Source organism: Erinaceus europaeus, chromosome 19, assembly GCF_950295315.1.
Source record: "Erinaceus europaeus chromosome 19, mEriEur2.1, whole genome shotgun sequence".
NCBI lineage: Eukaryota > Metazoa > Chordata > Mammalia > Eulipotyphla > Erinaceidae > Erinaceus > Erinaceus europaeus.
The window spans coordinates 6,458,217-6,484,886 of NC_080180.1; the positions used below are offsets into that span (position 1 = coordinate 6,458,217).

The 26,670-nt window shown below is 49.1% G+C and overlaps 1 protein-coding gene across 1 annotated transcript; it reads left to right on the forward strand.

Moving 5' to 3' along the window:
- The first annotated feature begins 155 nt into the window (after window positions 1–155).
- MTARC2 (mitochondrial amidoxime reducing component 2) lies at window positions 156–26,107 on the forward strand. Its single transcript, XM_060178464.1, has 8 exons — window positions 156–554; window positions 5,936–6,109; window positions 10,417–10,579; window positions 11,762–11,902; window positions 22,141–22,202; window positions 22,291–22,362; window positions 23,627–23,772; window positions 25,181–26,107. The coding sequence occupies exons 1-7, from the start codon at window positions 268–270 to the stop codon at window positions 23,748–23,750; spliced, it is 1,023 nt and encodes a 340-aa protein (XP_060034447.1). The 5' UTR covers window positions 156–267; the 3' UTR covers window positions 23,751–23,772; window positions 25,181–26,107.
- Window positions 26,108–26,670: the final 563 nt, after the last annotated feature.

Consider the following 26,670-nt stretch of genomic DNA (forward strand, 5'->3'; position numbering starts at 1 on the left):
CTGACCCCCCAGCCTTAAACGAGGTGGGAGGTGCAGCGTTGAAGCCGGGGAGGCAAGGGTGCCGCGTGGTGGGCGTGACTGTGGCGCGGAGGGGAAGAGCAGAAGGGCCAAGGCGGAGTTTGGCCACAGGGCGCAGGGGGCGGTCGGCTGGGTCCGGGCGTCCAGAGCGTCTGCGGGGCCTCTCAGGCTCCTCCTGCTCGCCCGGCCCGGCGCCTGCGCACGGCCTCCCGCGCAGAGCTGACTGTCCCCTGGCCGCCACCACTCGGCATGGGCGCCGCCGGATCGTCCGCGCTGGCCGGCCTGGGCCTCCCCGCGCCGCGCCTCCCCGCGCACCCCGGGGCGCGCTGGCTGGGCGCGGCGGCGCTGGGCCTGGCCGCGCTGGTCCTGGGCACCGCGGCCTGGAGACGGGCGCGCCCCGGGCGGCGCCGGCGGCTGCAGCAGGTGGGCACCGTGGCGCAGCTCTGCATCTACCCCGTCAAGTCCTGCAAGGGGGTGCCGGTGAGCGAGGCCGAGTGCACGCCCATGGGCTTCCGCTGCGGCGACCTGCAGGACAGGTAGGACGGGGCTGGGGCGGGGGCCTGATCCCGCCATAGAGGCTGGGTCATCTGAATCCCCTAGCCGGCTGCTCTACCATTGACCCTTCTACCGGGGAGGTCAAGTTCAAGTCTGATTCGCATTTGGAAAGGTAGATCCCTCCCCATCTCTGCATGGTAGGTTGTCCCAGCGAAAGAAAGGGTCTCAGGGCTGGAGACACCTCACACAGTGGAGCACGAACCTTGCTATGGGAGAAGCCCAGGGTTCCATTCCCCTCACCGCATGGAAGAAGCATAGCAACATCTAACGAAGCTTCATGGTTGGTGGAGCAGTGCTGTGGAGTCTGTCCTTCTCTGTGACTCTCTTTGTCTCTCTTTACGCATGCATGCATGTAGATGAACGGTTTTTTCTTTTTAATTGCCACTTGGTGCCAACGTTACATATCCACAGCTCCTACTAGTAATTTTTTCCCCTTTCTATTTGAATAGGCAGGGCACAGAGAAATTGGGAGGGGGAGAGAGAAAAAGAGACTCCTGCAGACCTGCGTCACCACTGGTGAAGTGTCCTCTGGTTGGTGGGTAGTGGGGGCTCAACCTGGTGTGCAATCCCCGGCCCCAAGATTAACTTTTTTTTAATGAGGGAAAATGAAAGTCCGCAATGAGAAAATTAGACAAAGATGTTAGAAGGTAATTCAAGTGAGGACTTGAACCTGGGAACCAGTTGCCCAGGATGGACTCTGAGAGAACTGCTCTCCTAGTTACTAGTGAGATTATTTTTTACCTTGAGGGGCAAAGAGAGGACAGAAAGAGAGGAGGACCCGGTCTCTTACAGTCACACCACGCTGTGGTTACAATAGCGCATGTGGGACTTGCCCATCTGCTGTGACCTACATGGTTCTTATCTCCATGTGGAGGAGGCAGTTACACTTTATCCTAACACCTCCTCAGAGAACCTTGGCCAGTGTTCCCTGCTCCATCCCCTGGTTCTGCCCTCTGGCCAGCAGAGGTGCAAAAGCTGTTGATGTCCTTTTTCAGCAGGATGTCTGCACAGAACAGGAGTGGCATGAAACTCGAGTTCATGCAAAGACTTTTTGAACTTTTAGCTTGCCAGGCCAGGGAGAGGGTGTCCTAAATGGAGGTTCGGTTCTCAGGTCCTTCCTGGGGACACATATTGGGAGTCGGAGCTGGGCATCAGCCCGTTAGCACTTAACCTGGTACTGGCAGGCTGCATGGCACTGTAGCAGACACACTACTGAGAGAGCAGCTAGGCCTCCTTCAAGGACACCCACTGTGGGGTCCTGCAGGCTCTTCTCCTCACATACCTCCAGGCCTGAGGACACAGGAGGGGACATCTGGTCAACTCCAGAGAGGACAAACAGAGTAAAGTGTTGTGTTGGGAAGATGGGCTGCCAGGTGTGACTCTTGCCTTTGGGGGACCCTAGGCCTCTCTGCTGGAGATAAGAGTGGTCCTCAGTGACGATCAGGGTTACGTCCCCAGCCACCACTTTTGGAACATACACAGTTCATTCTCCTCTTTCAGAAAAGAAAGGTGGGGGGCAGGAGATAGCTCAGCTGGTGGAGAAGCCTCTGACCTTGCGCCAGGCCTGGACTCAAAGCCCTGGTACTCAGGAGAGCACCACGGATGGTCTCTCTGACCTCTCTACCTCTCTTGTATCTCTCCCTTTCACTCTCTTTTAAAAACTGGATCTTGTGATATTGTTCATCAGGTCACGCATAAGTGAGCATGTGAGTTCATTCCTCAGTGCCGTGTAAAGTAAAAAAGCGAGAGGAGAGGGAGTCGGACAGTAGCACAGCGGGTTAAGCACACGTGGTGCAGAGCACAAGGACGGGGTAAGGATCCTAGTTTGAGTCCCTGGCTCCCCACCTGCAGGGGAATCGCCTCACAAGCAGTGAAACAGATCTGCAGGTGTCTTTCTTTCCCTGCTCTGTCTTTCCCTCCTCTCTCCATTTCGCTCTGCCCTATCCAACAATGATGACATCAATAGCAACAACAATAATAACTACAACAACAATAAAAAACAACAAGGGCAACAAAAGGGGAAATAAATAAATAAACATTATTTTAAAAGGGAGAGAGAGAGGAGAGAAAGGAGACAGTATTCTGTCCTTTAAGTCACCCCCAAGGTGAGGTGGCAGGAGCAGCCTAGGGAAGAGTCAGCAGGCAAGAGGGCATCACCTCTGCATCCCTAGGTCTGAGCTGAGTTCCCTTGCTCTCTGCCTGGGAGGCTTTACTGTGGCTTTGTGTCTACCATGAGGGAGCTTTGCAAGTAGGTCACTGGCAGAACCTTCTAGCAGAGGCCACCAGCCACTGTGAGTTTACTCCAGAACGTAAGTGTTCACTCTGCAGACTGCTGTCCTCTTAAAGAAATGGAAGTGGGAAGTGTCCTCCTGTCCACAGATTTTTTTTTTTGACTCCTGTATGTGTGTTTCAGGGGAAGGGGGTTAGGGGCTCCTCCTCCCTGCACCCCAGATGTATAATCTTGCAGAGTATTTTTCTTTTTCAGAGGCAGAGAAGCAGAGTAGGGGAGAGAGAGAAGGGAAGGGAGAGGGAGAATGGGTGGGGGGCGGGGGAGGGAGAGAGACACCATAGCACCAAAACTTCCTTCAGGCTCGAAGCTGGGTTAGTGCTGACTTCTCTCTTTTGCAGATTAGGTCTGGCTTCTTGGTCCCAAAACAAATCCATGCTTCTCTTTCCATAAGTGAGCTCTTTTGCTGATCCTTGGAGAACTTCTTCAAACCTACCATTTCCTGAGAGTCCCATCCTAGACCAGTGGAATCAGAGTCACCAAAAGTGAGGCCAAGCTGTGTAGTGTTGAAGCCTCCCTAAGTGCAGTTAATTAAGTAATTAAAGGATTTTATTTGGGACCATTAAGGAGAGGAGTGTGATTTGAGCTTATTCAGGTCTGAGGATTAGAAAAGTTTTCTTAGGGTAGGGAGACTACAGGTCCCATGGTACTGGGCATGCTCCCCAAACTGCAAGTGGCAGATTCTTGTGTCACTTGTGCAGAGAAAAGGGACACTTTCTGGCTAAGTGAAAGCTGGAAGCGTTTGCAGAGTGCTTTCCTATCCAACTCTGTGTTTCCACAGATGGTCATCTGAATGACTGTGACTCTTCACTTCTCATTGTGCCATTAAAAATCATTTATCTGTTTAACTGTTCATTTCTGGCTTTTTGCACCACTCAGACCTGGCTTTTTGTGCTACCAAGGGTTGAACCTGGGACCTCTGAGCTTCGGGTATGAGAGTGTTTTTGCAGAACCATTATGCTCTCTCCCTGACCCTGTCCTTGGCTTTTCAGCTCTTGGGGCTCCTCCTGACATAACAGAACTGTATCAACTTTCTCTCTTTTTTGAAGAATAGATGTTCAGGGTGACAGAGTGGAGACAGCAGTGAAAGAAGGGACACATATTTATTCTAACTTAGATCTGTCTCAGCGAGGGCAGGACCCCTATTCTCTGTGATGCCAGAGTATGTAGGGCAAAGGATTGGGAGACCTTGACAAAATCCTCCAGCCTCTGGAAGCCTCAGTGTTTCCTTTGCTAAAGAAAGAGGTTTAGCTAGTCACTGTCCAAGACGTTGTGTAATCTAGCTCCCATTATTAAAGAATAGCTGACACCCTCCCATCCGTAGACAAGCAGGAACCAATCTGCTTAATGACAGCCTTTGTTCCCTCCTCCTGAAACTCTGGTGACACAAGTTCAAGTCCCCTGGAATGCACTTGGAGTCCCTGCCTTTGGAGCTGTGCTCCCTAGAGGGGCTCCTTTGTGAGTGCTCTGTGCCTGAGCTTGTTCTATTTGTGAATGTCTGCTCTCAGCACCCTGAGCTTTGAATGCGTCTAAAGTCCACCTGGCAGGAGGCTGGCACGGGCTGACTGGCCTGTTCTCTGGGAAGAGGGCACAGCTGCCCTCCTTGGCCTCACAGCCATGTGTAACTAGATCAGAGAGAATCTGGGCAGACCTTTTCTGCAACCAGCCCCTGATCTCTCTGTGTCTCTGGGAGAAATCCCACGAGGATCCTTCTGTCCTGGACTCTGCTTTTCCCACCTCCGGCTCTCTGTTGGGTCCAAGAACCCCTCTCCCCTCTTGGGACAGTCTGTACATTTCCAAAGGAGATTTTCAGCTGCACAGGCCCAGCTCCCCGACTGAATTTTGGGGTTTTGAACATGCCCTCCATTCTTTCACCACACGTTCAAAAAATGGTAGCACTGACTTCTCCCTTTGCAGGCTAGGTTGGGCTGCTTGGTCCCCAGAAAACCCACACTTCTCCATTCCTTTAAATCCAGCAAACCCAGCTAATCATTCACTCCCTGGGTGTGGTTTGTGGGGAGGAGGTGAAAAACCCCTGCCTGGGTGACCGGGCCTGGAGGGTGCTTGGGGTGTGCACAGAAGCGGCCTCTGCTCTTGGCTGCTGCCTGCCCCGGTGAGCTCGGGCTATGTGCAGGTCACAGCCTGCCTTTGGGCCACTGATTACCAAACCCAGGCACCACCTCTCACTGTAGAGATCTTTGCCTTTGTACACGAAGCTGAGGGTTGGTTGGGATCCCACGCTGGATGGGCTGAGAAGCCCGGGGAGGGACCCACTGTCACAGATAGTGCACAGGCTACTGTACAAATGTCTCGAGGGAGTCTGGTTAAAAGTGGAGGGTCCAGGCTCTGCTAAAACAGGGTCACACTGAGCTCCGCACCTGGGTGTAAGGCTGGAAAACAGGAAGGGGACCCAGCCCAGGGGGAGAGGGCTGTGGCCAAGTAGGCAGGGAGCTGTTGGGTCACAGAATCCACCTGTAGAGCACAGGTGAGTGGGTCAGAGGACATTGGCAACCAAAGACACCAAGCGGGACTTGGTGGGGGCGGGCAGGTGGGGGCGCGCCTGGGTAAGCGCACACATCACAGTGCACAAGGACCCAGGTTTAAGCTCCTGGTTCCCACCTGCAGGGGGGAAGCTTCATGAGTGGTGAAGCAGGGCTGCAGGTGTCTCTCTGTCTCTCTCCCTCTCTATCTGTCTCTCTCAGAAAAATCTCCCTCATACAAAATCAATAAAACACAAATCTTAGCAAACACAAACAACGGCAAAAAATGATGTTGAAATTTATTTTCTCTGTGGGCAGAACACCTTGAAAATAAACACAGGCCTGCTCATAGTGTGCCCCGCAGCCTCCCTTCCTGCTCCCCCTCCCCTCTCCCATGTGGAGAGACTGCAGGTGCTTACATGACATCATGGCACTAGAGCACTGAACAGATTCACACATGCCAGCAGGTGTGGAGCAAGGCAATGCCATATGAGGAGCCGCTTTTCCTACGTGTCACTCATAGTCCTACAAACCTACGTGCATTACTGCTGGCATGAGGGTCTCCCTGAGCATGTCCTGGTTTGTGTCTTGGCAGGTTCTGGCTGGTGATCAAAGAGGATGGACACATGGTGACAGCCCGGCAGGAGCCCCGCATGGTGCTGGTCTCTGTCACGCCCGAGCAAGACCGCCTGGTCCTCACAGCCCCGGGCATGGACCACCTGATTATTCCCACCAAGCAGCCCCCCTCAAACAAGCTTCACAACTGCAGGTGCTGTGTTTGGGGACTCCGGGAACCTCAGTGAGCCTGAACTTCCTGTGGGCTGTTCCCTGCGTTCTGTCTGGCCATGGGCGATGGGTTGATGTTGGGGTTCACCAAGGAGACAGTCGAGACTGTCTTTTCTGGGTTGGGATGGAGCTGGTGGTCAGCTGTGAGCAGGTGAGCAGAACATTGCTTAGTGAGGATGTGTGGGATTTGTCCTTTGAGGATGTGTTTATTGAGGAGGAGGGGCCCACATGATCCAGCTCCAAATCAAAGGGTGTCAACCAGGGACAGGGCAGAGGGAAGTGTGAAAGGACCAAGCCCTGGAGAGGCCTGGATGAAGCTTACTTGGAAGGTTGGGGCTTGTTGACAGGATTCTTCAGATGGAATGTTGGGGTGTGTGTTTAGTAATCACTCCCTGAGAGCTGAGATTCCTTTCAGTTTATGGAACCCCCATACGCATATCTAGTTCTTGACTTGCTGGGATCTTGTAAAAAATTGACTAGCTAAGACTGAGGAGACAGTGGACTGGCTATGCAAAGGACTTCCATGCCTGAGGATGTGGAGTTCCAGGTTCAATCCCCAAGCACTGTGGTTTGGAAATTTCAAACACCGGAGGCAGTATTTTATTGAACACAATTTCAGCAAGCTTCCCAGTTGGCTACTATGAGTTCCACCTGACAAGAGAAAGTGGAGAGGGGTCAGGTGGTGGCACACCTGGTAGGGTGCATACATGACTGTGGACAGAGACTCCAGTTCAAATCCCCAGCTTCCACCTAAGGGGGAAAACTTCAGGAGTGGTGAAGCAGTGTTGCAAGTATCTATCTCCCTCTCCCTCTTTATTTCTCTCTTTCCCTCTTTATTTCTCTTCCTCTCTCAATTTTCTTCTGTCTCTATAAAAAATTTAAAAATAAAAGGAAAAATGGCCAGTCGAAGCAGTGTATTCCTCATGCAGGCACCAAACCCAAGGGATGACCCTAGAAGCAAAAAAAGAATGGAAGGAAATAGAGACTTACCATTATCATCTGTAACAGAACTGTGACTCAAACCCACCCACTTTCTAGGCATTTACTTTATTTGTAAAAGATTTCTCTTATTTCTACATATGAGAGAGACAAGTCAGAGCAGCACTGGGGTACATTCACCGTGGGGAACTGAACCAGAAACCTCTGTCTTGTAAGTCCGATGCTCTGCTAGCTCAGCTGTGTTCCCACTCGGGATTTGCCCTTCCTATCTGAGCACAAGAGGGGAAAGGCTTTCCCACAAGTCATCGGTGTTGAGCACAAGCACTCAGTGAAGAGAACCATCTCAGCTTAGCTGGCAGACAGAACATCTACATGGATGCCTAGTTGGCCCGAGTGGAGGGACAAGGTAGTGGATGTCACCTGCCTCCAAGCTCCCTTGTCCTTGACACCAGGTGGGTTTTCCCTCCCTGCTCTTCAGCTGCTAAACATGCAGGACAGCCAATGAGATTTTAAACTAATTTTCTTTCTCTATTTCTTCCTTCCTTCTTTCCTTTCTTACCCTCCTTCCCTCCTTCCCTCCTTCCCCCCCTCCCTCCCTTCTTCCCCTTCCTCCCTTCCTTCCTTCCTTCCTTCCTTCCTTCCTTCCTTCCTTCCTGTCTTTTTTGGAGCAATTATAGACCAGTTAAGTTTTCTGAAGTTAAAAAGACTTATGAGCGGTTTTTTAAAAAATATATATATATTTTTGCCTCCAGGGTTATTGCTGGGGCTCGGTGCCCGCACCATGAATCCACTGCTCCTGGAGGCCATTTTTCTCCCTTTTGTTGCCCTTGTTGTTGTAACCTTGTTGTGATTATTACTGTTGTTGATGTCGTTCGTTGTTGGATAGGACAGAGAGAAATGGAGAGAGGAGGGGAAGACAGAGAGGGGAGGAGAAAGATAGACACCCACAGACCTGCTTCATTGCCTGTGAAGCGACTCCCCTGCAGGTGGGGAGCTGGGGGCTCTAACCGGCATCCTCACGTTAGTCCTTGCACTTTGCGCCACGTGTGCTTAACCCGCTTAACCCGCTGTGCTACCGCCCAACCCCCTATGAGTGGTTATTGTCTAGAAGAACCAGGCTTATGCTTTGTAATAGAGGAAATGGGCCGGGACATAACTCACTCAGAAGAGTGAGTTATCTGTTTGGGAGACTCAGGACTACTATTTGGGAGACTCAGGACCTGAGCCCTGGCAGCTCATGGGAGCACCGAGGGAGTTCCATGAATGGTGGTGGGTGCAGTAGTGTCTTTGTATCCCTACCTCCCTCTACCTCTCAAAAATAAATAAGTGAATAAGTAAATAAATAAATAAATTGGAAGGAAGTAAGAACTTTAAGCGTGGGCTGTTCAATAGAAATGTAATTATTTTATAACTGAAATAACTGGGTTTTTTTCTCTTTTTTTTTGAAAAGGAGAAAGTTCTCATCCTATTATAGGATATGCTGGATACTGGTACTGTCATGTCATTGAATATTTGAGTAAAAGAATATATGCAATATGGGTGAGGGCACAGAATTTTAGTAGTGAGTGCAGTGTGGAACTGTACCCTGGAATCTCACAATCTTGTAACCTTTATTTAGTCACTAGCTTAAAAGAAAAAGAATATGGGGGTTGGGCAGTAGTGCAGAGGGTTAAGTGCACATGGCGCGAAGCACAAAGACCAGTGTAAGGATCCCGGTTCAAGCCCCCTGCTTCCCACCTGCAGGCAGGTTGCTTCACAAGCAGTGAAGCAGGTCTACAGTTGTTTATCTTTCTCTCTACCTCTGTCTCCCCATCTCTCTCAATTTCTCTGTCCTATTCAACAACAACAACATCAATGACAACAATAACAATAATGACAACAACAAAGGCAACAAAATGGGGAAAAAAAATGGCCTCCAGGAGCAGTGAGTTCATAGTGCAGGCACCAAGCCCCAACAATAACCCTAGAAGCAAAAAAAGAAGAAGAAGGAGAAGGAGGAGAAGGAGAAGAATAAGAATAAGAATATTCTAAGTATAATAATGAAACAGACTGGACCTGTTGAACAGTCCACAGCTTTAGAAATACTTGCTGTAGAAAAGTCTCATACTCTTGGGTACCCAGTGGAGAGCAGACCTCCCCAAGATTCCAGAACAGGCATTTCCAAGTTATGCCATTTGTTGGCTGAGGCCCTGCCACTTTAAGAGAAACTGTTACCAAGCTTTTAAGAATGAAAATGGGACATATTATCTGGAGTTGGAGTTGGGAGTTTTGCCAGAAATAACCTTTAAGCCTACAAGGCCGGGTAAACATAGTCAGGGAGGGTCTGGTTCTTTCTGTTTTGCTTCCAGGGTTATCTCTGGGGCTCAGTGCTTGCACTTCTTTTTCTAGCGTTTGCCCTTCTTCCGTAGCCAGTCAACAGCATCAGGTTGAGCCTGATGTAAAGTTTCGAGACCTCCTTTGAATCTGGAGAGGTGGCAGTCGTTGACTATGTGGGTCATAGTCTGTCTGGAGCCGCAGGGGCAGTTCGGGTCGTCTCTGGCTCCCCAGCGATGGAACATAGCGCCGCACCGGCCATGGCCTGTTCGATAGTGATTGAGGAGGGCCACTATGAATCCACTGCTCCTGGAGGCTATCTCCCCCCCCCCATTGTTGTTATTGGATAGGACAGAGAGGAGGGAAGATAGAGAGGGAGAAAGGTAGGCTTCTCTAGACCTGCTTCACCACTTGTGGAGCAACCCTCCTGCAGATGGAGAGCTGAGGGGCTTGAACCGGGATCCTTGTGCCGGTCCTTGCGCTTCACACTATGTGCGCTTAACCTGGTGTGTTACCACCTGGCCTCCTAAAGTCTGCTTTGTGATGTGTGTCCCCTGCTCACTGTGCTGTGAGACGCTCCTCTCTCCTTAAAGCATCAGCCCCCACCCCATTCCTTAGCTCAGGACAATACCCCTCCACTCCCCCATTTTGCCTCATTGATTTTAAAGTCTGTCCGATGGGTAATGTAATAGAGCCTGTTTGAGGTGGAAGGCTGGCTGGTTGAGCAGTTTTAGAGGAGTGGTAAAAGATGAGAGAGGACTGGGGCATGACTTGGGGACCAGGGGGCCCAGCACCTTGGCCATGTTAGGCTTGTTAGGAATTCAGAGTCCTAGGCTACAGGCCATTTATATATTTGAGTAAGATGCAGTGACTTGGTGAATTGCAGGCACAGTAGCTCATGAGCAATTTCTTCTTGGGGCAGATTCTCTCTCTATTTCAGCTTTGGCCGATGGGCCACTCACTCACCCTCAGACCCCAGCAGCCTAGCTGTCCCATCTTTGCCCAGGAAAGTGACCTTGGCTCCTCTGACCCTTCCAGGCTCTTTGGTCTCGACATCCAGGGCCGGGACTGTGGCAACGAGGCCGCCCGATGGTTCACTGACTATTTTAAAACGGAAGCTTACAGGCTGGTTCAGTTTGAAGAGAACATGAAGGGGAGACAGTCATGGAAGATTTTCCCTGATTTTGTGCAGAAATACCAGGTGAGCTCATGGAAGCCACCCTGCCTTCCCCCAGTCTTGTTCCAAGGATGAGCAAATGACATGCGACCCCCCCGCCCCCAACACACACACACGGGAGAGAGACCAGCAACTCAGAGTCACTTACCACCTGAGCTGAGATGCTTATTTTGTTAATTTGGGGTGGGGGAGGCTGGGAGATGGCTCATCCAATAGAGCACACACTTTACCATGCACAAGGCCCTGGGCTCAATCCCCAGGCCCCACATGGGAGAACCTGCATGGGGAAAGCTTCATGCATGGTGGAATGGTGCTGTAGTCTCTCTCTCCTGTCTCGTCTGTTGGAATGAATCATGCAGCAAGAACCCTGGTAAAGACAGATAGATAGACGGTTTGATTTTATATGGTTTTCATGAAAGAGAGAGCCTACATCCTTGTTGAGAGCTCGGCCCTGCCCACAGTGCCAGGAATCAATGAATTTCTCATGCTAATCTTATGTTCTCCTGTTACTTCCCTGAACCTCATGTTCATTTTACTGTTTATTAGTAACTTAATAGTACCTTGCAAAATGGAGAATTTCAGGGGTGTCATTTCACACCCAAACTTGGTAAGTATAAGTCACTGTCCTAAACCAAACTCGTGTGCCCACTTGAACCAACTACCATAATTCTCTCAGAGGCTGAGAGTTTGGTGACTTTTCTTTTTTGTAAGTTCATTTGGTTTTGTCATTTATATTCCACATATGAGTGAAACCATCCAGTGGTTTCACTTCAGCTTTTTCCATCAGCTCTACTTGTTTCACTTGGCATAACCACCTCCATTCCATCTGCTTTGTCTCAGTACACACTATGTCTGAGTACCCTGGTCAATGCAGAGATCACTGGGAGGAAGGAAGGGAGGTTTACTTAGAAAGGTTACCCCACACAGAGCACCTGAAGTGCAGGCTTGCAGACTGAAGCTCTGCCTTCTTCATAGTTTATTTTTTTCAGAAGCCTCCTCCCTTCTGCCTCCAGGGCCTCTCCCATGAAACGAACCTTTTGCAGGGACGTATCTTGGGGGAGACAGCTGTTTGCCCCCCTTGGGTAGCCCACAACAGCACCTGCCTGCTACCTGCATTTGGTTGGTTTTGCTCCCACTTCTGGCTCAGTTTGCTCTGGGGTGGGGCGCCTTGCGAGTGTGAGCTTGACACCCTCTGCTCTCCCTCAGGTGGCCTACCCGGACTGCAGCCCCGTCCTGATCATCTCGGATGCCTCCCTGGCTGACCTGAACACCAGGCTGGAGAAGAAAGTCAAGATGGAGTATTTCAGGCCAAATATTGTGGTGACCGGCTGCAAGGCTTTCGAGGAGGTCTGTGACTCCCTGCTTTTACGTTTAGCTGAGCTGTTCAGGGTGCTAATGGAGCTGTTAGCCTCTTATGCCAGCCAGCATCAACTCAGAGCCCTCAGATGTTCAACGTCTCAGTGTCACCTTGACCTTGTGAAATTTACTTTTCAGCTGCCATCCGTTTACTGGCCTCAGGGGGCGCTGCTCAACCCCAGGACCAACACAGCTCCAGCTAGCATGATTCTGGACTGCTTAGGCAAAACTAAGGGGGAAGCAAGACGACAGTTCAGCCACTCCAGTTTCTTTCCAGTCCCTCTGGGTGGGGGTGAGTGCTTTCAGAGATTTGATACTTTGTGACGCTCCAGGACCCCACGTGAAGGCACAGAGGACACAGAAGGTTGTGAGCTGGGCCTCTGGAGACCCCCCTGCAGGAGCCTGAGTGCTTCCTCATAGACCCCAGGTGCTCTCTCATGGGCTGGCTCCATGGAGCAGATTCCATTGTGGTCAGAGGTGCTGGGGATCAGCCAGACACTAGGTGGGCAAGGTGTTGTCTGGCCCGTGGGCAGCAGTGACAAAAGCAGGGTGTTTGCTGGGTGCCCAGTGCTGACCTGCTGCTGGCTGGTACGGACTGCTTTATTGACTCCTCACTATTAGCTGCAACATCTGTGTGATCTTCCCTGTTGGTAAAGAAATTGAAGCTTGAGAGGTGTAAGTAGGGCACTAACATTAACACCCAAGACCTGTAATGCCAGCTTCTGAGGGCTTGAGGTCCTGAGTCTGATCCAGGGCTCCCACTGGTGAATTCTCAGGGGAGAAGTACTTCAACACCCTCTCAATTAATTTGTTTAAAAAGATTTATTTTGTATGAGATGGGGGTGTGTGGCTGGGCTGTGGCACACCTGGTTAGGCACACCTATTACCAAGCACGAGGACCAGGATTCGAGCCCCTGTGCCCCACCTGCAGTAGGTCCACTTCATGAGCGGTGAGCAGGTCTGCCGGTGTCTATCTTTCTCTCTATATATCTCCCTGTTATCTCTAAATTTATTTATTTTTAGTTTTTAATTTTTCCCATTAGTAGACCTAGTTTATCGTCATTATTATTGTTAATATTGTTGTTGTCGTCGTTGTTGGATAGGATAGAGAAAAATCAAGAGAGGAGGGGAAAGTAGAGAGGGGGAGAGAAAGGTAGACACCTGCAGACCTGCTTCACCACCTGTGAAGCGACTCCCCTGCAGGTGGGAGGTCTGTGCACTTTGCACCACGTGCGCTTAACCCACTGCGTCACCACCGGCTCCTTCTCTCTCTATTTTTATCTGTCCTATCCAATACAATGGGGAAAGAAAATGGCCACCAGGAGCAGTGGATTCTCAGTGCTAGCACCCAGCTCCAACAGTAACCCTGGAGGCAATAAAAGAAGAGAGAGAGAGAGAGAAAGAACACCAAGGATCAAATCAGGAGCCTTAGCTGTGCACATCCTATGCTCTGTAACCTGAGCTATTCCCTGGCTGCCCCTCCCAGTGTTTAAGGTCCCCTTGACTTCCCTCCTTGGGTTGTGACTAACTTGTTAATGTGGCTCACAGAACTCAGAGAAGCTTCTGACTTAGCAGAACTCTGGCTTCTCATGAAAGGATGTGCAGCCAGAGGTCACTCGGCAGGTGGAGTATGTGACTTGCCCTGTGAGGCCTCGAGTTTGACTTCAGGTTACACATATATTGGCCTGCTGGTCTGATCTCTCATTCTCTCATCAATCTTCTTATAAATGGGGGGAGGGGGAGGTTAAGGAGGAAGAGGAGGGGGTGGGTAAGAAAGAGGAGAAGGAGGTGATGGATGAGGAGGGAGGAGTCAGAACATCACTTTGGCACATTCTATGCCAGGGATTGAACATAGGAGCTCATGCTTGGGAGTGCAATGCTTTATCCACTGCTCCACTTCCCCGGCTGCTAAATTAAATCTTAAAGGATCAGGGACAGGGACAGCCAGCTGAGGAGATGATCAGGACAAGATAGGGGCCTTCTCTGCCCCACTCTACCAGTGCCAACCTGCCTCCTTGGTTCACCAACCTGGAGGCTCCCTTCACCCACCCATAGACTTTCTACAGTGACCTCATGGCATAGGCTTGACTGGCTAATATGTTGGTCATTGGCAACCGGACTCCACTTCCAGCCCCTCTCCCCTCCCTAGAGGTCTGGGTTCAGATCTGAAGACCCAGCCATCGGATCACTAGTCATAGGAGCTCGACTAGCCACCAGCCCCACTTCTTCAGTGCAGGTTCAAAAGTCACCCCATTATCAAAGGCCCCCTGCCTGGAATTTCATCCTAGGGGATTCTAAGGGCTTTGGGCGCACTGTGCCAGAAATGGGACAGAGACCAAAGGCCTGTTTGTGATCTTAGGTCACAGCACCAGAGAGCAGACTTAGAGGGGCCCCAGGGACATTGATGGACCCAGGAGGGCTGGGGGAAGAGGAGACAGGAGAAGTGACCCCTAGGGGCTGGCTCCCAGGTGGGCAGCCATCCTGCAGAATGGCTTGGATTTTATTTTAATTTTTATTGACTTTATTGGATAGAGACAGAAATCAAGTGGGAAGGGGAAAGATAGAGTGGAAGAGAGACAGAGAGACAGCTGGAGCACTGCTTTACCACTTGCAAAGCTTTCCCCCTGCAGGTGGGGACTGGGGCTCGAACCTGTAGCATGTGTACTCAACCATATGTATGGCTTGGGTTTTGCGTTGTAGGGAGAAGTGGTAATGACATAAAGGAGTCACTGAGCTTTGCTTTCAGTGGCTTCCAGGAATCATTTAGCTCAGGCTTGTGTGTGTCAGGTGACTCTGAGCACCTTCTAGAATGTGTGTGGACTGGTAGAGATGCCAGGGCCATGGTTGTCACCAGGCCTCATTTGAAACCTACCTGTGATTGGTTAAGAGGCCTCTTTTCCTCAGCCTCAGCCCAGGTGAACTTCATGCAAAGGCTCCTGGAAGAGTAGGTGCTGAGGGAAGGTGGGGAGACTAGGAGATAAGGAGGGTTCCGTCTTTCTACCCTGGGATAGATACAGATTTGGACAGACCTGGAGTTCCTATAATTTAGTGGGAAGAGGGGCTAATAACCAAGAAATAACAAGGAGAACATTAGTTGCACACCTTGAAGGCACAGGTGCAAGTGGGAGCCTGAGGTTTGAACCAGCTCTCTCCCAGGGCTGGTTTCTTGAGGTGTCTGGTTTCTGGGGTATCTTGTGGGGTGGACATATGGGTAGAGTCATTCAACCTGCCAGATACCAAGTGAAATCAGTGTATTGTTAATTAACACACATCAATAACAACAATAATAATTGCAACAACAATAAAAAAACCAAGAGCAACATGAGGGAAAATAAACATATAAAAATATTTTAAATAAATAAATAAAATGGGGGTCGGGTGGTAGCGCAGTGGATTAAGCGCACGTGGCGCAAAGCACAAGGACTGGAGTAAGGATCCTGGTTCAAGCCCCCGGCTCCCCACCTGCAGGGAGTCGCTTCACAGGCGGTGAAGCAGGTCTGCAGGTGTCTATCTCTTCCCCCTCTGTTTTCCCCTCTCTCGATTTTTCTCTGTTCTGTCCAACAACGACATTAATAACGACAACAATAATAACTACAATAACAACAACAAAAAACAACAAGAGCAACAAAATGGAAAATAAATAAATAATATTTTAATAAATAAATAAAACTTTTTACATATATATAAATAGCATTGGGAAGATATCTTTCTCTGCTTGTCAGAGCACAGAATTTGCATGTCTGAGGCTTGAAGTCACAAGTTTAATCTCCAAAGCTGTGGTCTCTCTCTCTCTCTCCTCACTCATTTTTTTTTCATAGTACATAAATAAATATTTAAAGAAATAAAATAGTTTTCTTACATAGGATAAGAGTGATGCTCAGAAAATAATAGACCAATGGTAGGACTCTTGTGAAAGGAATTTTGGCCTCATGAACTAATTTAAATATATGTATTTTACGAAGTCGGGCAGTAGCACAGTGAGTTAAGCACTGGTGGCGCAAAGCGCAAGGACCGGTTTAAGGATCCCCGTTCGAGCCGTCGTTGTTGGATAGGACAGAGAGAAATGGAGAGAGAAGGGGAAGACAGAGAGGGGGAGAGAAAGACACCTGCAGACCTGCTTCACCACCTGTGAAGCGACTCCCCTGCAGGTGAGGAGCCACGAGCTTACGCCGGTCCTTGCACTTTGCACGCTTAACCCGCTGTGCTACCGCCTGACTCCTATTTATTTTTTTATAGAGAATGGAACAGAGAGACTAGAACACTGCTCAGTTCTTGCATAAGTGGTGCTGGGGATTGAACCTGTTGCCTCTGTGGCCATATGCAAATTCCATGCTCTGATAATCTGAGCTGTCTCCCAACTCCTAGTTATTTACCTTTAAAGAGAATGAGACACAGAGAGACCAGAACATTGCTCAGCTCTGGCATTAAGTGGTGTCAGAGCTCGAACCTGGGGCCTCAGCCAGGAGAGTCCTGTGCTCCAGCTGAATTCTCCCCCCAGCTCTCTGACAACTTTCTTTGAGAGGCTAACATTTGTCTCCATGGAAGAGTGAATCGCCTTGATATTCATTTCAGTTGAAGATCTTACGTCAGGACAAAGAGCAGAACAGGTTGCCCTCATTCCTGCCTGAAGAATGTTTGCTTTCCTCTGACTTGTGAAACCAAACCTTGGGCCAGTGTAAGCCTACTGGTGAACCCTGTCCTCTTGGGCAACTGGTATGGGGTGGGGGAGTGTGTGCTTTTTTCTTCCATAATAAAATGCTCAAAACTTCAAAGGAAGTCTATTAGTTTTGTGCCTGTATTGTAAGGGGCCTACAGAAATCCCAAGAGGAACACTCACTTTTTTCTGGAAGAGTCTCTGGCTGTGTAAGTCTAAAAATTCCTTAACTCTGAAGCAGCATGAGTGTTGCTGATTTATTCTTCCTTCAGTGAGGAAAGCTCATAGTTCAGGCCCTGATGGTCTACCTAGCCCAGTCACTCAGTCATAACCCTTTCAATTAGTGGGACCATACTGAAATATTAGGGTGAAATGATAATGCACATAAACGTTGAATAGAGCAACTAATAATAATAATAAAAAAAAGCTAAACATAAGTAAGGAGTCCAGGCCATTACTGATTAAGCAAATCTGAATCAGTTGTGCAGTATTTTCTCTCTGTGGCTAAAGTACTTTATGCTTTTCCCATGCGGCCCAGAAATGTTAGAAGGAATAATCCCTTGGGCTGGTGTGTTCTGAGGCTACAGAGCAGAGCAGTGTGGTTTTAAAATGACAAGAGTTTGTTTGTCTGACTTGTCTTATCTCTGCCATTGGCCACTGTGGGGGTGTTGCCTCCTGAACTCTGTCCTCTGTCCTGCTGAGCAGCAATTCACACAATCTGGGCTGTGTCTTGTTATTCTCATTGCTCACCCCCACCTCCATGATGGAGCTAGGGAGCTAGGGAGCTAGGGAGCGGCTCCGGAAAGCCCTCCCTGTGGTATCTGTTGCTCTTCAAGAACAGTGGATTTGAAGCCAGGCAGCTGTGGTTGGAAGCCCTACACCCCAACTCTGGGAGGTGGGGCCTTCTAGAACTACCTTTGCAGCTATTGCTGCCTGAGCTGGAGTGGTGCTCTGGCTTCTCTCTCTTTCTTTCCTCCTTCCTTCCTTCTTTCCTTCCTTCCTTCCTTCCTTCCTTTCTTCCTTTCTTTCTCTTCTTTTTTTTCTTTTTTGCTCCATGTGCACTTAACCCACTGCGCTACTGCCCAACCCAATTTATTTATTTATGTATTTGATTTTTAACCAGAACACTGCTCAGCTCTGGCTTATGGGGGTGCAGGAGATTGAACCTGGGACTTTGGAGCCTCAGGCATGAGAGTCTCTTTGCATAACCATTATGCTATCTATCCCTGCCACTTATTTTTTTATTATATTTATCTATTTATTGGATAGAGACAGCCAGAAATTGAGAGGGAAGGGGGTGATAGAGAAGAAGAGAGACAGAGAGACACCTGCATCTCTGATCCACCACTTGTGAAGCTTCCCCCTGCAGGTGGGGACCGGAGGCTCGAACCCAGGTCCTTGCGCACTGTAGTGTGTCTACTTATTGCATTTATATATTGTTGGTGTTTTTATTTTCTTTATTTATTATTGGATAGAGACAGAGAAAAATTGAGGGGGGAGATAGAGAGGGAAAGAGACAGAGAGACACCTGAAGCTCTGTTTCACCACTCATGAAGCTTTCCCCCTGCAGGTGGGGACCAGGGGCTTGAACCCAATCTTTGCTCACTGTAATGTGTGTGTTTAAGCAGCTGTACCACCACCTGGGCCCCTTTGGTTTCTCCCTCCTTCCCTCTCTCCCTCTCTCATATTCAATAAATAAAATAAATAAACCTGCTCATTATATTTATTTATTTAGCCTCAAGGGTTATCACTGGGGCCAGATGCCGGCACTAAGAATCCACTGGAAGCTATTATTTTTTCTATTTTTTTATTTTATAGGACATAGAGAAATTGAGAATGGAGGAGGCGACAGAGAGGAGGGAGAGAGAGAGGGAGGAGGGAGGGAGGGGGAGAGAGGGAGGGAGGAGGGAGGGAGGGAGGGAGGGAGGAGGGAGGGAGGGGGAGAGGGAGGAGGGAGGAGGGAGGGAGGGGGAGAGAGAGAGGGAGGAGGGAGGGAGGGGGAGAGGGAGGAGGGAGGGAGGGGGAGAGAGAGAGGGAGGAGGGAGGGAGGGGGAGAGGGAGGAGGGAGGGAGGGGGAGAGAGAGAGGGAGGAGGGAGGGAGGGAGGGAAAGAGAGAGAGGGAGGGAGGGAGGGAGGGGGAGAGAGAGAGGGAGGGAGGGAGGGGGAGAGAGGGAGGGAGGAGGGAGGGAGAGAGAGGGAGGAGGGAGGGAGGAGGGGAGAGAGAGGGAGGAGGGAGGGCGGGGGAGAGAGGGAGGAGGAGGGAGGGGGAGAGAGAGGGAGGGGGAGGGAGGAGGGAGGGAGGGGGAGAGAGAGAGGGAGGAGGAGGGAGGGGGAGAGAGAGAGAGAGAGGCCCCGACCTGCAGACCTGCTTCACGGCTCATGAAGCATCCCCACTGCAGATGGGGAGCAGGGCTCGGACCTGGGTCCTTGTGCAGCCTTTCTGCATGATACTGTGTGTACTTAACTGAGTGTGCCACCTGGCCCCCCAAACCTGCTTTTTTTTTTTTTTTAAACCGGGACACAGTTTCTATCTTCTTCTTCTTCTTCTTCTTTTTCTTTCTTTTTTTACTTTGGAGCCTTTGGCTTAGGAAAGTCTTTTTTTTTTTTAATTTATTTTCCCTTTTGTTGCCCTTTTTTAAAATGGTTGTTGTAGTTATTATTGTTGTTCTTATTGATGTCGTTGTTGTTGGATAGGACAGAGAGAAATGGAGAGAGGAGGGGAAAACAGAGGGAGAGAAAGATAGACACCTGCAGACCTGCTTCACTGCTTATGAAGTGACCCCCTCCTGCAGGTGGGGAGCTGGGGGGCTCGAACCGGGATCCTTATGCTGGTCCTTGGACTTCGCGCCATGTGCGCTTAACCCTCTGCACTACCGCTGGACTCCCCCAAACCTGCTTTTTTAAAAAAGGAGACAAGCAGCATGAGTTCGACACTAACTGCAGGTCAGCCTCAACCTCATGTTTACTGCCGTTGCCCGGAGCAAGCAGAAGGAAGCATCTAGAAATGAGCTTCCTTTCTGAAGCAGCCAGAGGGGACCTGGGGGCCTTGTGGTGACATTGCGGGGACCATATGTGTCTCTGTCTCGGGATTGGGGGCCTTTCCAGCAAGAGTCTCATGTCTCATGTGGAAGCTTCTCTGACATGCCCCCTTTGTCAGGAGCGCCGAAGGAGACCCTCGGGCAGATCTGTCTGCACTGAGGAACACTCCAGGAGGGAAATTTGCTGCAGCGCCTGGCTAGAGACTGTGCTCGCCTGCCTGGACGTCCTGCCCTACCTCCATCTCTGTTACCTGCAATACTTGCTGAGCCTTTGGGTAGTTTGTATCTGGTATTCCCTTAGACTAGGCAGCCTCTGGGGAAGGAATGTAAACTTGCAGAAGGCCTTAGGCTAATATCCTTTCATCCTGCCTCAGTTTCCTGGGCCAGTCCCCATGACCCATTTCCGGTACAGCTGGGTTTACAGAAGAAACACATCCCAGAGATACTGTGGGAAGGCAGGCCTGCCCAATGCTGGCTGGAGAGAGACTTCTTACACATTCACGATGGAGCATGTTGCTTCTCTGACCTGTTGCTCAAACACGGGTCGTGAGAAGCCAGGGGACCCTGTAACCAGATGGCAGGAGCTACTTCATGGTTCACTTCTAAAGCCTTTTGCAGGTGAACTTCATTCGTCCTGAGTGCAAAAGCAATATTTTCAATTCCTTTTTTAATCTTTTAATTGATTTATGTTTAAAATGTTTATTATTGGGAGTTGGGTGGTAGCGCAGCAGGTTAAGCACACGTGGCGCAAAGTGCAAGGGCCAGTATAAGGATCCCAGTTCGAGCCGCCGGCTCCCCACCTGCAGGGGAGTCGCTTCACAGGTGGTGAAGCAGGTCTGCAGGTGTCTGTCTTTCTCTCCCCCTCTCTGTCTTCCCCTCCTCTCTCCATTTCTCTCTGTCCTATCCAACAACAAAGACATCAATAGCAACAACAATAATAACTACAACAATAAAAAAAAAACAAGGGCAACAAAAAGAGAAATAAATAAAATTTTTAAAAAATGTTTATTATTACTAATTTAACATGGATTTGCCAAGATATAGGATTTCAGGCATGTAGTTTCAATCCTTAACGTATAGATCATTTTTAAAGATTTATTTATAATAGGAAATTGAAGTAGAGGGAGAGGAAAACCAGAGCACCACTCTGGCACATGTGATGCCAGGGACTGAACTTGGCACCTTGTTCTGGAGAGTCCCAGTGTGCCACCGTCCAGGCTGCTCACTGTGTGCTGTAACATATTTTCCGGGAACAGTTCGAAAAATACAGAGACACTTTCTGGGAAGACAGCATAGCAATATCCCAAGAGACTTCCATTCTTGAGGTACAAAAGTCCCAGGTTCAATAAACCAGGGCTGAGCAGTGTTCTGGTTCAGAGTTTAAAAAAAAAATCAGCAAAAGTAGCCTGTGATAACAGCTTGCTGTGCTGATAGAACTGTGCATGTGATACTGTCTAGCTGGTGTTAGAATCCCTTTCCTCTTTTTTATTTTATTTTTTTATTTGCAGACACAGCTGTCTTCACCTATTCCTTATTAGTGCATTTTCCAGAGTCCCGTGGAAAGTTGCACTTCTGGGAAACCAGTGATCCTAGGTGTATGCCCCCATTAGTGTGCACATGAAGGAAGTTTGGCCAGCAGGTAGAATTTGCTTCAATCAAGGACACTTACTTCCTGCAAGCTTATACCTTGGAATGTTTATGTTGGGCTTGGCCAAACATTACTGGTGACTTGGTAGGTGCTAATCTCCGAGTTGATGCTAAGATTACAGAAACGGACTTCCTGCCACATTGCAGGGGTCTCTGGATTAAGTAGGTCAGGGGCTCTGTAGATAGACTTGGGGTGCCAATAACTGATGTGACATAGTGACCCCACTTACAGGATCCCAGAGAAAGGGACTAGGAGTGTTGGGAATGTGTACAGAGGTGGATTCAATTATAGGAAGGTTCTAATGGGAAGCCTTAGAGGGGAGTGATGACATTTGATAACGGCACATTAAGTAATACTATTGCTCGTGTGTGTGTGTGTGTGTGTGTGTGTGTGTGTGTGTGTGTCTGTGTGTGTCTGTGTGTGTCTGTGTGTGTCCAAATGAACCTGGGGTCTCCGTACTGCTGAGCAGTCTCCTGTCTTGTATTTTTCATTCTGTTTCTTTATAGAGAGAGACATATGAAGTTGGGAAATTGTTCCCCACCCAGCTCCCTAACTACATTATCCTAAAAAATCATACATTTGAGCAGATGCTTCTATGGACTTCAGCAAAGCTGTCAGATGAACACACACCCTCACTTGAGCTGTCCTGTGTCCCCACAGCAAGCTTTCCAGCTTTGTGCCTGGGGAAAGAAGGAGCAGTGGGGAGGTTGGGGACCTGAGTCCCAACAGTGGAGCAGGGTGACATCTGGTGGTGGGTGACATGTACTGACATCTATCTTCAGCCCTTGAAGACAACAGCAGTCTTGTGAATCAACATTCCCCCAATAAAGACATACTGAAGCTGGAGTTAAACAAGCAAACTCCAGACAACTGTGTCTTTTTCCTCTAGGACACCTGGGATGAACTCCTGATTGGCAACGTAGAGATGAAAAAGGTTTTGGCCTGTCCCAGGTAAGCCTTCTGAGACAGGAAATCCCTGGAGGCGGGCGTGTGCGGTGCACCGTCTTCCCTCGCCTAACCCTGGGTTATCACCTGACAGGTGCATCATGACCACTGTGGACCCAGATACCGGCGTGATTGACAGGAAGGAGCCGCTGGAAACCCTGAAGAGGTGCGACACCACGTTCCCTGTGTGCTTTCCGCAGAGTCCCCTTCCTAGGCTGGGCAGGGTGCTCTGAGCTGCCTCCCCACTTCCCAGGGATTTGTTCTTTGGCTTTTTTTTTTGGGGGGGGGGTGAGGAGATGGACCTTCTGATGCTTTTGATCCGGTTCTAAGGGCATGCTATTTCCTGTCTCATATCTCTTAGATCAATTTCTTCATGACATTTCCTAGAGCATTTCCAAATTAAGATCTCAAACACTCGATTCCCCCCCCCCCCAGCTCAAATGCCTGTTAGATAATATTGAAATCGTGTAAGAAAACTATTAGAAAATAATGGCATATAGTGACATCTTAATCTGGAAGCTGTTTTTTTTAAATGTCCGGGTGTTTTGATTTTGATATTTAAAGAATCAGGGGCATGGTGACCTAGCTGGGTGGGTGCCAGTTTTGCCACTGAGGACTCAGGTTCAAACCTCCAGCTCCCATGATACTGGGTAGGGCTGGGGGTGGGGAGGTGGGAGGAGCTTCAGTGCTATGGAGTCTTTGTTGTGTCTGCCTTTCTCTATCTGAAAAAGGCCAGTCTGAGCAGTGATGCCTGCAGAGGAGGCGGTAAGAGAGACAGAGAGGGAGAGAGAATTTAGAGCTGACTTTGTCAAGAGAGATTGTGTTTTGTTTTTTTAATTCTGCTACTTTTAAATTTTAAAAAATATTTTTTATTTTATTTCTGATTCAACAGAGACAAATTGAGACAAATAGAGAGAGAGAGAGACAGAGAGACACTTGTGGCCCTGCTTCACTGCTCATGAAGCTTCCTGCAAGTGGAGACCAGGGGCTTGGACTGTAAACCCCATTGATCTGATCTGGGGTCCAGATTCAGCACAGGAGCCCATGTAACCTCTGCATCCCTGCGGGTCTGAGCTCACATTCTGTGGTCACAGCTGGGAACATTCTAGGCTGCACTCATTTCAGGACCAGTCTTCCTCAAGTGACAGAGTATGTTGACCCAGCCTCCCTTCACAGAGTGGGGCAGTCCCTACCAATGTTGATCCACATTGAGGGCAAGATCCTGTCATGTTTTTTGCTTCCAACTGAAGCCATGGGAAGACTGTAGGCTCTCAGGAGACTATAGAAAAGCTGGGGTGACCTGTGCTTTGATCAGTTACCAGCAGGCCGGCTGCTGGGGAGCAGATCTGCTGGGGTGGAAGCCTGTGTTTCCTCGAGCTCACTCACCTTATGACACTCACCTTATGACGTGGATTCTTTGCTGCTTCCAGCTACCGGTTGTGCGACCCCTCTGAGAAGCCCATTTACAAGTCATCCCCGCTTTTTGGAATCTATTATTCGGTGGAGAAGGTTGGAAACCTGAAAGTTGGAGACCCTGTGTATCGGATGGCTTAGTGGGGCTTTGCTGGAGGACACGGTAAGATGCCAGCTGTGCTTCTGGACTGAGAATCAGCCTTGGAACCCGCCCCCACGTGGGGAGGCCCCTGCGTCCTGGCTGCTCTCTGCTGGGCACTGGGAGAATGAGGGGAATGAGGGCTTTGTGTGCTGACCTTGATACTTGGAAGCGAACCCGGGTCTGCCCCCTCAGTGGTCTGTGTCCTTCCTGCCTGCTTTCCCTGGTATGCTCGCCCTATCTCTTCTAAAGTGACAGTGATAAAATTCTATTATAAAAGCTCTGAGCAGCTCCGTAGAAAGACAGATATCTCTCTCTCTCTCTCTCTCTCTCTCTCTCTCTCTCTCTCTCTCTCACACACACACACACCTGTTATCTTCTTAACTTTTTTGTTTTGCCTCCAGGGTTATCATTGGGACCTGGTGCCTGCACTATGAATCCACTGCTCCTGGAGGCCATTTTCCCCATTTTGTTGCCCTTGTTATTTTTATTGTTGCTGTTGTTGTTTTTGGGTAAGACAGAAAAATGGAGAGAGGAGGGGAAGACAGAGATGGGGAGAGAAAGACAGACACCTGCAGACCTGCTTCACCACCTGTGAAGTGACCCCTCCCCTTCATGCCATGTGCGCTTAACCCTCTGCACTACTGCACAGCCCCTCTTCTTAACGTTTTATGGGGCCAGGGACTTGTACATGCATTTTTTTAACACTCTGAAACCACTTGTTCATTCAGAGAGAGAGAGAGAGAGAGAGAGAGAGAGGAGAGATACCACAGCACCAGGGCTCCCTGCAGTGCCAGTTTTCCCCCCAAGTTTTGACAAGCTTTATACCTGAGCGGTGGGCATTACCAGGCACGTGTGCTTTTGGGCAAGCTGTTTTTCTAGCCATATGCCAGAACTCCGTGGGAGAGTCCATTTTAATGTGTGTTTTTTTTTTTTTCCACTAAGGTAATTCTGCAAAGGGCATATCTTCTCTTTCTTGCTTTTTTGTTTTTTGGCCTCCAGGGTTACTGCTGGGGCTCGGTGCCTGCACTGTGAATCCTCTGTTCCTGGAGGCCACTTTTTTCCCTTTTGTTGCCCGGGTTGTTTTATCATTGTTGTGATTATTATTGTTGTTGTTACTGATGCCATTGTTGTTGGATAGGACAGAGAGATATCGAGGGAGGAGAGGAAGACAGAGAGGGGGAGAGATAGACACCTGCAGACCTGCTTCACCGCTTGTGAAGCAAACCCCCTGCAGGTGGGGAGCCGGGGGCTCAAATTGGGATCCTTAGGCCAGTCCTTGCGCTTTGTGCCATGTACACTTAACCCGCCCGACCTCCTACTTCCTGCTTTTTAACCTCAATATGTGACGGCTACATGGGTGTTTGCATTGTTTATGACTGGTGGAAGGAATGTCCAAATAATCAAGAATTCTTACCATTCAATTCCTCAGGCTTCAGCATCTGGGACATCAAGCAGGACAGTGGCCATATTCAGGAATCTGATCACCAGTCTCGGACCATCCTGATCGTAGCCGGGTGTCTTCATTTCTGATTTTCTGGAGTTAAGCGTGCTCCGTGTTAATGCAAGGAAATCAAGAGGTGATGGGGGGGGTTGTGAGAAGGTACAGAGGTTTTAGGTAAGGAAGACTCTAAATAAATATGATTGCCTGTGAGGTCATCTTGAATATCCTCATAGCTGTGCCACTTCTCTAAGCCCTGATGCTAATCATGAAGAGAAAAAAGTGATGTTTAAAAAAACTAATAAAACACCAGCAGTTTCCTTTTTTAAAAGAAATGTTCACATTTAAAAATACTTGTCTGTCACCCTGTATATTAGGAGCATGAAACCCACAGGTTTCCCGACAGGCCTCTCTGTGTTCACACACTCACACATCCTGCTGCCAAAGCCACTTTGTCTGGCTCTTGAATCCTGTCCGGTCTTCATAGGTGTGTTCTGACCTGGCTTCTCTGGAGCCAGGGTGTCCTTGAGGAAGGGCATTATCTTAAAGGCCACATTTTAACATTCTGCTGGGTGTGTGTGTGTGTGTGTGTGTGTGTGTGTGTGTGTGTGTGTGTGTGTGTGTTTATCTGCCAGATATAACACCTGAATTCCAGGATTCCAGGAATCTGGGATAAAGGAGAGGGTGGGAGCTGAAAATAGGAAGGAACTGTGAGAGGAAGATGCAGGAGGAATGAACACACTTTTTCCCCCCCCTTTCTCCTTCTTCTTTTAGTTGCAAATGATAGTTTTGTAACCAAGAGAAATGAACTATTTTGGTATACCTAAACAAAAATTCTTACTGACACCCTGCCAGTGAATGAACTTGCTCTTCCTTTTGTGGCTGCTTTGATATTAATAAATGGGAACCTCAGGTGTATTTATCCGTTGATTTTTTTTTCCTCCCCAAAGCACTGCTCAGCTCTGGTTTATGGTGGTGTGGGGCATTGAACCTGGAACCTCAGAGCCTCAGACATGAGAGTCTGTTTGCATCAGCATGCTGCTGCCTACCCCTGCCCCACTTTTCCTTTGATTTTGATTAGTTGGCTTGTAGGGTTCTTCTCACATAGCTTCTTACCGGGATCCATATTAAAGGCAACCAACTGAATGGGAGAAAAACACTGGTAAATCATTTGCCTAGCAAGAGTTTGGTATAGTAAAAAGATAAACAACTTTGAAGAACTTATATAACTCACCACAGCAACAATCTGATTTAAAAGTGGGCAGAGCTGTCTTGAGAGGTAGTACAGTGGCCAGAGTGGTTGGACTTAATAGCATGAGGTCCTGAGTTCGATCCCTGGTGTTGGCACATGCCAGACCGGTGCTCTGGTTTCTCCCTCTCCTCTCTCATATTAATAAATAAATCCTATTATTTTTACCAGACTACTACTCAGCTCGTGGGAGGTTCCACACTCCCCCAAAGTGAAATGCTGGCTCCCACAG